Below are 12,684 nucleotides of genomic sequence, written 5' to 3'. Positions count from 1 at the left end.
GATATATTACAGACTCCTAAATAAACCAGAAAGTGAAAGAGATTTTATAAAAAGGAAATTATAAACATTGAATGGCCTTTAGAATTTAGGTTAAACTTGAGTGTAAGTGGGTCATGAAATCACACCACCCATATCATTGGAGGGACATTACACAACACGCTGTGATTAAAGATTAGACAGCACTTATTGTATATTAGCATAGATCTCCCTCCAAATATATAAAGAAATTCAAGAAAGTGTGGGTATGAAGAACATAAGCTGTGTTCTGTAAAGATAAAAACATCTTTTCTGTTTAAACTCTACTGAAATTAGATTGTTGTCTCACTTTATACGGATTATAAAGCATATTTATGAGTGAATCTTGGAAAAGGGGTTTCTACGTAACTTCCAGTCTGCCAAATACAACAGAAGGTTTATTTTGATGTGTGTTATGGTAATATGGGGTAAAACATGAGTGTCACATTTTGTGGACAAACTGGCTGCTATAACACCGCAGGATGTTGCTTGTTACCTCTTCCGGCACTGGAATGAAGCTTTTTTGGTTAATGTATTAGTCTTTAGTTGTAATTCAAATGCCTTGTTAATTTGAAAAACATAAAGCATGGATTGATCTCTATAATAATAATTTGAACAGTGATGAAACTTTTAGGAAAGCGAAACCTATCGAGTACATTTTTATACAAGAAAAAAACGGGGAGAAATCATCCTAAGTGGGAAACAATTTATTTCGAATACATTTGGGTGATGACAAAGCAACTTGAAGACACACAAAAAAGAGGTAAATCACTGACTCTACTTCTATTTCCAGAGTTTCTTGATGGACATGTTTTTCTCGTTGTCTTTCTGCATCACCTGTGAAAAGAAAATGAATGATAAACTAGAGATATACACAAAAACAACATTAGGACATTTTTTAAACCTGGAGTAAAATCCTTTTCCAAATACCTTTGCAACAGCCATCTCAAAATCTTCTTGGTTGACATGAACTCTCCTCTCTCTCAGGGCGTACATCCCTGCCTCAGTGCAGACACCCTGTCAGACAAACGCAAATAAAACACTGCTTACAATCATGCTAACTCTGATTAGTAGATTCTTTTTAATCATTTTCCATTAACAAGTGTGTGCATTTCTTTATTTTAAATAAATGAGTATGTTATGAAGCTTTTTATGAATGAGATTCATTACTCATCAAGTTCAAACTGAGATGACCTTACCTTGACCTCTGCTCCAGACGCTCCTGGCATTAACTCTGCAATCTTACGCAGGTTAATACCACGAGTCAGGTTCATTTTACGTGAGTGGATCTTCAAAATGTCCAAACGGGCCTAAAGAGAACACGACAAACATTTATGAGGTCGCTGGAAGCTTTTGCAACATTCAATACTAGACTATTAAAAAACACAACAAAACAATAATTTTGAACAGCCTCAGAACAAAGCAGCAAATGACCTCTTCATTGGGAGGGGGAAATTCAATCTTCCTGTCAATGCGACCTGGTCGGAGGAGGGCGGAGTCTAGAATGTCAATACGATTTGTTGCCATGATAACCTGAGAAAAACAATCATATATACATCAAAATTATTTAATGCAAACCATGAATCAAGAAAACACGTTACACGCCTGTGAGCTTGGCTAAAGCCGAAATGTTCTTATGTCACACATGGTTGTCACACAGGTGACCGATGTTTGTATCTCACTTTAATGTTTTTGGTGGCCTCGAATCCATCCAGCTGATTTAGGAGCTCAAGCATGGTCCTCTGCACCTCACTGTCTCCTCCTGATCCTCCCTCCAGTCGGGACGAGCCGATGGAGTCGATCTCATCCATGAAGATGATGGACGGCGCGTGCTCCCTGGCCATGACGAAGAGCTCGCGCACCATACGGGCTCCTACAAACCACACTCTAGTCAATACTAAAATCTTGCTTAAGGAAAATATTATCTCCATTCGTTACTTAATGAAAACGATGATATGCATTCTGTGAAGATGATGCCAAAAATAAAAGTATCGTTAAAATAATGCTGTCGTTCATAAACACTTGGTATGCTAACCTTCTCCAATAAACTTCTGCACAAGCTCTGATCCCGACACTCGGATGAAGGTGCAGTCAGTATGGTGAGCAACAGCTCTGGCCAACAGTGTCTTTCCTGTGCCAGGAGGTCCATACAGCAGCACACCCTACCAACCAATCATCAACACACAGCCAAAAGTTACTGAGCACGAACAGACGGGAGTAAAAGGCTTCACACAATACAGCCCTATCACTCACCTTAGGCTGTGCAATTCCAAGAGCTTCAAACAGTTCTGGGTGCTTGACTGGGAGCTCGATCACTTCCTTGATCTCTTTGATCTGTTTATCCAGTCCTCCGATCATCTCGTATGTTGAATCTGGCACTTTCTCCACCATCATCAGCGAGACGAGCGGGTCCACTTTGTTTGGCAGGATTTTGTGAAGCGTGTAGCTGTCGTTTCGAAGTGCTACGCGACAATTTGGAGTTACCTGAGAAAAAGGATTGTTTAACATCCGCTTAAATAAAACACTTGTCATAATTTGAGCTTCAGAAATGTATGTAAGACAAAAATGACTGTGGGTATGGTGAAACGGTGAAAGTGACGCTTCCCTAAGCAAACATCAAAACAAACAACTTACATCATTGATATCAATGTTCTTATCCACATCCACAACAAACTTTCCTTCGGGATGCACCTACAATAAAATAAGAACAAAATCGATACCCACACATATATAGAAAACAATCTCAGAATTGATCGTCACATGAGAAGGATAGGAAGAAAATAAAGACCACCGGACCTTGACCAGAACTTTCTTCTTGTCCATGGCTCTCACCACCTCCCCTACATAAGAGCCCTGCTCCTGCAGTAACTGCAGCTCTTCACGCAGGAGACGCACTACAACCAAAGACACAATACAAAATAAAAGCCATTGCATTTTCATGTTTGAAGATAGCATATTATGTATAATTATAATAATAATAATAAAAGAAACAAGTTTGCAGGCTATACCTTTGGCATTTAGCTCATTTCTTTGAGCCTGCAGACGTCTGAGATTTTGACTTTTGTCGTTTACTGTCAACTGAATGAAGAAACAAGCACATTCACACATGACAAACAATAACGCAGCTGCAAAGCATACAGTGTACATTTCGTGATTGTTTTTACCTGAAGATCCTCAATTTTAGACAGGTAATACTGTCGAAGCCCAGTTCCCCCTTTACTGTCCTCAACATCCATCTGCAACAACAGCAGATCACAGTGAAATAAAACATGTCAACTCCAATATGACAAACAGACGGTTTATTAATAATAATAAAGACTCATTAAATGATGTCATCGTTGCTATCGAGAAATCTGTCATGTTATGATCAGTCATGATCCCACATTTAAGTTACTACAGTAACTACAGAACTGAAAAAGGTATTTCTATAAGAGGTTTCCAGTGTTAGGATCAAGGATGTGTCATGTTATGATCATTGTTTTGTTAAGTAGTTATGAGTGTTGTTTCACGTCAGTGAGACACAATGAGACAGCAAACTCCGCTGTACTCCGAGAAAAAGCGCTTAAATCATCTATTCTGTCGTATGTTTCTCTACAGTATTATCACTGTAGGGTAAACACATAAGATATACAGCACTTATAAGAACAACACAGCTAACTGCATAGATAATTTCTATAGGTTCTGCTCAGAAATAGCACTTACTTGCTCAATACCGTCCAGCGCCATCTTGAACATACAAACTTCCGGTGGTGCGTTGCGTATTTCCGTTTTGTGTTCTTCAGGTGGGATCGGCCGGTGCGCTACACTCACTAGCGCCGTCTTCAGACCGGAGAGAAAACCACAACCCGTGCCTGTTTGCATCTAAATTCTTTAATTTATCAAACCACTTGTTTTACATTTATCTGAAAACTTTTCACTAACAATTAAATAATAATAACATTATAAATGTAGTGATTTTCTACTTTGTATTAAACCATTCTTGTTATATCGTATTTTATATGATTTATTGGTTTTATTATATTAAGTGTAGTAATAATCTTCAACAACCAAAAGTAAAGATATTTCTCAGTATTTAGTTATTGTCAGAGGTAGACATCCACTGGTTTTACAAACAATAAGCCAATGTGTTTCAAAGGCACAACTAATCTCCAGTTAAGGTGAGGTAACAATAGAGACAGGTAGAACCAGACAAACATGTTTCCAGAACTATAGATGCATCTAACTTCATGCATCAACATGACTGATGTTTGATTTTATCTGGCCAACGGTCTGCTCTCTGCTAGAAATAGCTTTTCTTTCCCATCAATTCTGACCTATCAACATTTCATATTACGAAACCTCTTTTTTGTCAATTAAAGTATTTCCTGTAGCTCAGTAGTAAGAGCATTGCGTTAACAACACAAGATTGTGGGTTCGATCCCAGGGGATTGCAAATACCTATGCAAAATGTATAGGATAAAGCAATGTTAGTCGCTTTGGATAAAAGCGTCTGCCAAATGCCTAAATGTAAATGTAAATGTAACTGAAAATGGTACACATTCATGATTCATGATGTCAAGAACCCTTCATGGAAACAAATTTATTGTTTAAAATGCTCCAATTTCCCAATAAAGAGTACAAAAAAGCAAGCATTTGATTGATACAAAAATATAAAACAAACATTAAATTTTAAGAATTGTACTGCATTTACAGAACAATGGATGAATGCACTCACGGGTATAGCACATGTGTAAGAGCATTTCAGACCAGTAATAATACTGCCTGAGGATCAAAAAGAAAAGATCACAAATTAAGCTCTTAGAATATCATCTGTAACATGTTGCCAATGACAAAACAAAATATCTTTTGACTCGTACCTAAGAAAGGAACTTAAAATTGTGACATTTAAAAAAATGTTGGAAACCAGATATTTAGTGGTAACTGCCAAAAAGCCACAGATGCTGTTAATGGAGCTTAACCCCGTTAGACCTGAAACATTTCTTCAATGATAACTTTAATTGCAAGAACACAAATTACCATACAAATACGAAAGGCCACTTATAAAAACAGAATCTGACGGTAAATTCACAACCGTGCCTGGAATGTAGAATTATGCAAAGAACTTAAATGATCAAAAGTACAAAATATGGCTTTGAATATCTGAAAAGAAGAGATGGCTTACACACCCAATGAAATCTGGGCATTGCTATATGGTCTCTGCTACCTTGGCAGATTTAAAAAACAGTCAAATCTAAAAATCTTAACACAAACAAGATGAAGACAGAAAGTCTGGCATACTGAACCAAAACAGCTGGACAACCAAATGTGCCGAACGCAAAAAAACATGGCCCTTTTGCATATTTTCCTGAGACCAAATACAAAAATCCAGAATATTGTGCATTGAAGAAAAACACTTCATTACGAATCTACTTAATCATGAGTAAATGCAGCTTAATCTCAAAACTGTGCAATATATTTGAAAAGTTTAAGAAGAGCCAGAATCAGAAATGTTTATAAAAGGGCAAGTGTCAGCTGAAGCTGGGAATTTAGTACTGCATAAACAAAGTGTACAAAAAGCTACAATACACTGGTTGCTTCTGTACATTTTGTCAACTAGATAGTTTATCATACTTTGAAATATTAAAAACAGTAAACAGAAGATGTTACTAAGCAAGTATAATGCATTGAATGGCTTACTGTCATATTTATAGCAAAATACACAAGGAAAGTTTTAAGAGACTGAGGTGTTCTAGTTAGTCTGCTATCTGAGATTTGATGTGGGCAGAATTGTGTTACTGTACAATCAGCAAGTTCTGCACCTGACTGGCTGTTTATGACGGTTGTTCCTTTTCAAACAGAATATTTATCATCAGATGTAAATGGAAAGCTAATTCATCAGGTGGCAGTGGGTTTGGAGTCTGATGCTTATGAGAGTCGGATTCCCAGTACCTGTTCCAATTCCTGTCTCCTCTGCTGGACCTGAAACCAACACAATTCATTATTTAGAAGAAACAACATGATTACCTCCATAACATGATATTTCCTCTAAATAACCCAGTAGCCCACCTTTGAAAACACATAGCGTCCAACAGCTTCTGTGACCCAGGGTGCTTGGTAAAACTCTGTCCTCCTCTCCTCTTCTGGGTTCCCGACAGTGTCCGTCATCATCTGTAGAAAACAGCGGTAGACTTGAATGAGTCCAGCAACGTCAAATGACCAGAAAAGTGTGAATCTGAACGTTTCAGTTTACCTTCAGGTCTCGGCTCTGAGACTTGAGCCAGTCCTGGATGAACTCCTGCGGGTTGTTACTGAAGCTGAGCATGAAGTCTCTCTGGGTTTTCAGCGTGTTGATGGATTCAATAGTGTCGTGGATCTTGTGATGGAGAACGTAAGTTTTTGGTTAGTACATTATAATAGTACTTTACACTTTTTCAGGTGTATTTTTGTTTCGTCATTGCACAACCACCTTCATCTCTAGGGCAGCGATCTCCTGCTGATTGGTTGTGGATGACAGAAAGCTGGTCATCTGAGCCTTCAGCGGGTCGTCCACCTCAACATCGATGTCAAAGCACGCTGTCTTCTTCTGGTCATTGGGATCCACACTATCAGACAAACAACAATGAAGCGTTTTTGTTTAAGATTGAAAATCAATCAAACAGATAATAGATGAGACATGTATACAGCGGTTTGAACGGACTTTGTGATTTTGCACACAGAATCTTTATTATATCGAACCTTTAACTTCAAGTATACTGTAAATGCACTACAAGTTTAATAAAAGTGTCCACAAAATGCAGAGATGTAGATGTAACACAATTGTCTACCAACTGAGCTACAGGAACATAACAGTATAATCATAATAACTATGATGCAACAAATGAAAGTATTGTAATTATGTAGAATCAAACATGTCAAGTTAATTTGAAATAATAGACAAGTATTCTTTAAAGAAGTACATTAAGCAACTACAGAACGGTAGTAGAGAGCAGTCACACAAAAATAAAATCGCACACACACACCTGATTGAGTGATTGATGACGATGGGGTCAGGATGCTGCAGAAGGCCTGCGAGCTTCATGGGGATATCAGAAAACCTCATCCTGGGACAGCCAAAAATCTGTAGGATTATATTAAGAGTCTATAGTGAGTCCTTGATTACCAAATATTTCTTCTGTACAGTATTTGTCTTAATAAATGATCTGGTGCCTGTCTGTGGAAAACTCTTCAGGCAGTTTCTTCAAGCCTATGTCGAGCTGAATAAGACCTTAAAGGGACCCCTGACTAGGAAGACTTGTATTTGTAAAATTGATTTTTAGAATCACATGAAATATTTGCATTACTTTAAAGCGGTACTTCTGAAAAAAATCAAAAATCCCCTGTGTTTTACTGCCCCTCAATGCATCCTAAGTGAATATGACTTTCTTCTTGAAGAATAATGTTATAATACCACGTATCATTTTACTTTTGAAGCTCCAAAAAGTGCATCCATCGATCAAAGAATAGCCCGACACGGCTTCATGGTCTTAACAAAGGTCTTCTGAAGTGAATCGAGGCGTTTATTTAAGAGAAAAATCCATATTGACAACGCTATTAATGTTCATGTCTAACATCTGCTGCAGAGAGGAATCATTATTCTGACTGCGTTATCCTTCAAGAAGAATGTTATTCAGTCAGGATGCCCTGGGGGTTAAACATGGGGAAATTTTGTTTCTTGGCTGAAGTATCCCTTTAAAATAAACCCAAATTTAATAATAATGTTTGGGTTGCAACCTTTGCACTTCAGGTACTGTGGCGGGAAACAAAATGGGAGCCTCCAAGTGACATATTAGAAGAGTTTATTTTTTTAAATGCTGCGCATCACATCTGGTGTGGTTGACACGGTGTTAGACCGTTTTTATATCTCAAATGTATATAATCAGTGTTAATTTATTAAGTCAAACATCTCTTTATAGTCCGGGTGAGCCAGTGAAAACCCAGCTCAAGTCATATTTTTGTGATTTACTGTTTTCTGCATGAAATCATTGTAGATAACATAGAGAACGAAGTAAGACCATGTTACAGATTGTAACCGTAGTGAAATTAATGGTGGAACTTTGAAGCTACTTATCTCATTAATACATTGTAAAACTACAGCCTGGTTTTCACAGACATTGTCACGATGCTTTTGTGGAAAAGTAACATATCAATGACTGATCCCAACATTAAGGTGGGATGGGGTAAAAACGCTTCGGCATCTCGAGAAAAGGGGAAAACTTCAAAAGAATTGGAGAGGCACCTGTCTGAAGTATCTGTTGCAGTTAATAAACTCCTTCTCATGGCAGTCCTGGAGCTTGTTGTTTTTGATGTAGAGCCACAGGGCCTGCATGATACTGGCCCTGGTTTGAGTGTGGACGCCCAAAAGTCGAGCCAGACGAGGATCTAGCTTATACTGTGGAGGCTGGAAGAGAAGTACAGGTAAGATGACAGACAATCATATATATATTCATACATCTCAATTATGAAATGAGTAACAGTGACGCAAATTCTTGTTCAGAACAGAAATCTAAATTCTCATAAATTAGCCTTTTTTGGAATGATTATGTTTGTGTATTACACAAATCTTTATGATGTAAGTCTACAATAACATATTGGCTTTTTTACATTGTCTTCAGATAAAATAATTGTCGATTAAAGAAAAATGTTTTCCATCTGAAATTATATTACATCCGTAAAGAACAGACAACAGGTAAATTTTCTTGTCACAGTAATCTCATAGAAGCTACATTTGCATGCAACCAAATAATCCATTTGTAGTCGGATTGATCGGCACACAAACAGAATGAAAGGCTAAACACATTCATGGGGAAAGTGCAAAACAAATGTGTAAATGTTGTTATACTCCACATCTGAGAACTTCTTAGGATCCAGAGATGATGTTTGAACTTTGATGAAAGACGATGTGCGTAGTGTTGCCAGGTCCGGTTTTCCGGCTAGTTTTGAATGACCATTGTATTCATTTTATTACACAGAAGGGGCAGTTTCCCGGAGAGGGATTCTCTAAACCAGGACTTTGGTTTAGTTAAATTATGATATTTAAGTAATTTTTACAAACAAGCATTTCGAAAAAACATAGCTTGTGGGCATTTTGAGACAATTCAATGACACTAATGTATTTAAATACATGCCATTGCAAGTTGTTTTCAGTTCTGGACAGCGCCGGTAACATTTATTTTGGTCTAGGACTAGTCTTTATCCCTGTCTGGGAAACTGCCCCTTAAAGTTATTTATGTGTGCAATGTGATACCTGATGGTCCAGCATAAGGAGGAGAGTGCATTTCACATTCACATCTCCTGGTCTCTTCACCTGAAAGCCATCCGTCTCCTGAGTTGCGGGCATTCTGTGCCACTATAACAATCAAGAAATGTATTGATGTAAGAAATGTAATGTAAAAGGTTTTTTTACCATTAAAATACTGTGCACTGAGTTTACCAAAAACAGAATGATTAAAACATAAATAAGGTCAATACTGTCTCCTAGACAACACTGTTCTGAGATCACCGTACCTCCACCAGGTGATTGTCTGGTCCATAGAGTTCTTTGTCCAGTTCAATGACCAAGCTTTTGAAGAAGGATGAAAACTTTCTCTTCTGTTTTCCTGGCTAAATAAGGGAAAGGACAGAGAGAAAGAATTAGGCTAAAGGGGAGAGAAAACACATGTGAATCTTTTGTTCATGTCGTTGATTGATTCTGCATTGTTTAGTGCTGACCACATCGGGGGAGTTTCTTCAGACACGAGCTGCCTCCAGCTATTGCGCCAGTACGCGTTTGCGCAACTTGATCTCTCCCTCAACAATACGTACAACAGCCGAGGCATAAAAAACAACAAATTAAATAAAAAAACACGTTTCCTCTTTTCATTGGGAAGAAACATTCCCAGAGGCTGGCGAATGCATGTTCAGACTTCTTTTGACTCGATTCACGAAACGGGCAAAAGTTTCTATTTTTTATCCTCAATGGGTCCGCCAAAAAACCTTCCAGCGAGGGAACGTGGAACAGCTTACAGCACATCTGGTTTGGAGGAGTGAGCTGAGGACATGAGCTAGTGAGGACCAGAGAGACTCAAGGCTGCCAAAAAAACGACAGCAGCGAACTGAACCACACTGGAGCTGTAGCGGCTTGTTGTGAATTCCCCACCGCGTGACTTCTCACATTCAACATGGCAACAGGCAAACACACAGTGAAATGTGTTACTTACGTCCTCCAGGAGTTTGCCCTCCACTCTGAGTTCCCAAGATGCCACTTTTTCAGCCTCCTCCCCGTCTGGTTTGGCAGGTGTGTAAGTGTTGGATATGTAGATCCTCAGTTTTCGCTTTTGCTGGTTGAGAACATAAAATTAACTACCTGTTACTACATGTGACTGAACAGTTTTTTAAATTTACAGATTATGCAGATTACGTAATGATGTCTGGATGTTATAAACGGTTATCAGAGCTTATAAACAGAGCGTGAAGAGCAGTACCGTGATAGGCTTTTTGATGGCCTCCTGTATCTCCATGCGTTTCCGAGCGATGGTCTGGTCCAGCTTTCTCTCAAAGGCCAGAAGGTCCATGTAGGCCTGAGACTCTGGGACCAGATCTCTGATCTGAAGAACGTGAAAATCATTAGAAATTTACGCGTTCAATATTACACAAACAAACTCATACTGTTATGGTTACGCTCACCCTCTGTGGGAGAACTTTGTCAGCCATCTTACGCCGCTTAACTCTGAAAATTCACAGCAGATGTTTAAGAAGCGTGCACATATGCTGTTTTTACAATACCAAAGACCTTAACTGTAGAACACCTTATTATTCTCATATGATATTTACTTTTGCCTTTTTTCCAAGGCTTGTGTTTTAAGGTGACAACAACTATACATTTAACCAAAGGCACACATGTAACCAAAATGCATGCACTAACCCCCTTCTATGACCCATAAGACCACCGGGCTGCTGTTGCTGAAGCAGTCTTTTCCGTGTGGGGTCCATCAGGGCTTGTGACATTCCGGGTCGCATCTGCATGCCTCCACCATAAGATGGACCAGGCATGGGTGAGCCCATAGGACCCATGCCCACCATTGTCACCCCTCGGCTGGGTGGCATACTTGGGCGCTGGGGAGCAAACAATTATTTTACATCATTTGACGTTCTCCAAACACAGACTGCTATTACAGCTTTTAACTATTTTACAGATGGCTGTACTGTTTTATTTTCTAACACAAATGGCACATTAATACAATGTTAGGTATTATGTAAACAGTAAGTTTGATTTTAAGTAATTTAAATGTATTGTATTGTTCAGTTATATTATAATGTATCAGGCCACTGTTCTAAATGTGAAACCACAATATTCATAGTATCTTCAAAGTACTTTAAAGAACACCATGCATGTAATAACACCATGCATGGCCAATAACACGTTATTACCAAAGTACATGGGCAAAAATCTTATTCATCGTTAGAGCATAATTTTTTTATACAAATGGATGAACTTGTTTTGGGGAAACAAGTAAAAAATAAGTTGTTGAAAGTAAAGCACGCGCGTGTCTCTTCAATGCGGAAGTAAGTGTTTTTCAGCGTCAGTATTAAAGTGTTTTTAAAGTATTTGTAAACATTTTAAAGCTCGCCCCTTGCTTTACATGTAAAAAAGCATCACTGTCGACTTTAAAAACAATAATAAATCGCGTAAATGGCCAACGTTGCTGTTAAATCGTTACTGTCGGTAAAGCAGTGACAGACACTTCCTAAATAAAGACAGTATGGTGGACTGAAGGCGTGATACTAAAGTCAACAGAATAAGTTTCGACTCTTACCTGGTGGTACTGGTTCAGTGTGGTGGCCATACCCCTGTAGGGGGAATTTTGCGGCATTGCTGTCATTCTCATAGCGCTGTGACCCAGGTTCATGTTGGGGTTTATTGGGGTGCTGGAATTGAGGGCGAAACCCGATCTAGAAGCCATAACAACTTGCTTAATTCTCCAGCTGCTAATTGTTTCAAATAAAATGAACGCAACTGAGTCTTACTACGTGTAAGTTGTTACTCAGCACGTGTTTGCATCCTGTATTTTCTCGCAGACGCGCTGTTTACTCTGTCAGCGTCGATCGAGATCTCCAGAGTGTGTCATCTCTGCCCATAAACGCTTGTCAAACCGCCCGTTCACCTTAATGGTTGCCTCTCAATAACAGTTTGAGAGTCTGACCAATGAATACAGTTATCAGTAGGTGTGTTCGACTTTACGAAGTGCTGCGCAGATCTATTTGCGTATGACAATAAAGAATCGCGAGAGCGAGGGTAAAACTTTGCGTAGGACTTGTTCTCGCGGTATTGTGATGTCATTTAACGATTGGTCTGCGCAGCATTGCATGAAGTAGTGTGTGGCTTCTCAAATCTCCTCCCTCTGAGTTGCCAAATAAATTCACGTTTAATCCTTCCGCGCAGGCGACAGTTTAATGTAGTTTTACCTACAAAAGCTGCTACAGAAATCGGTTTAATGATTTTTATGTATGTTAAAACACGATTTGATAAAGCTTCAAAAAACTTACGACAATTTGCATAAGTAATAAAAAGTCTTTAAATGTCACTTAGAAATATGAATTATATTTATTCAAGAGGATATGCTTATAGTGACAAAGATAGCATTTTATATTTATAGCATTGTTATGTTCATGTAT

General features: G+C 38.5%; 2 protein-coding genes across 3 annotated transcripts; both read right to left on the bottom strand.

The window, feature by feature from the left end:
* Positions 1-706: 706 nt before the first annotated feature.
* On the bottom strand, positions 707-3,761 carry psmc5 (proteasome 26S subunit, ATPase 5). Its single transcript, XM_056771331.1, has 12 exons — positions 3,718-3,761; positions 3,180-3,251; positions 3,024-3,093; positions 2,812-2,909; positions 2,650-2,706; positions 2,269-2,499; positions 2,051-2,177; positions 1,698-1,888; positions 1,450-1,548; positions 1,215-1,325; positions 946-1,032; positions 707-852 (listed from the first exon to the last, which is right to left on the bottom strand). The coding sequence occupies exons 1-12, from the start codon at positions 3,748-3,750 to the stop codon at positions 799-801; spliced, it is 1,230 nt and encodes a 409-aa protein (XP_056627309.1). The 5' UTR covers positions 3,751-3,761; the 3' UTR covers positions 707-798.
* An 808-nt stretch (positions 3,762-4,569) lies between these two features.
* smarcd2 (SWI/SNF related, matrix associated, actin dependent regulator of chromatin, subfamily d, member 2) lies at positions 4,570-12,187 on the bottom strand. 2 transcript variants are annotated; one of them, XM_056772047.1, is made up of 13 exons: positions 11,826-12,187; positions 10,934-11,124; positions 10,696-10,738; positions 10,494-10,616; positions 10,230-10,349; positions 9,538-9,633; positions 9,278-9,379; positions 8,270-8,431; positions 7,014-7,111; positions 6,458-6,596; positions 6,245-6,367; positions 6,061-6,162; positions 4,570-5,973 (listed from the first exon to the last, which is right to left on the bottom strand). In XM_056772047.1, exons 1-13 carry the CDS (start codon positions 11,970-11,972, stop codon positions 5,920-5,922), a joined length of 1,500 nt encoding a protein of 499 aa, XP_056628025.1. In that variant the 5' UTR covers positions 11,973-12,187; the 3' UTR covers positions 4,570-5,919. The 2 variants fall into 2 exon arrangements, with proteins under 2 accessions (XP_056628025.1, XP_056628026.1); XM_056772048.1 differs by having other exon boundaries at positions 6,461-6,596.
* Between the last annotated feature and the right edge of the window lie 497 nt (positions 12,188-12,684).

The sequence above is a fragment of the Triplophysa dalaica genome, chromosome 17 (genome assembly GCF_015846415.1).
Source record: "Triplophysa dalaica isolate WHDGS20190420 chromosome 17, ASM1584641v1, whole genome shotgun sequence".
Lineage (NCBI taxonomy): Eukaryota > Metazoa > Chordata > Actinopteri > Cypriniformes > Nemacheilidae > Triplophysa > Triplophysa dalaica.
This window is presented reverse-complemented; position numbering and strand designations above follow the sequence as displayed.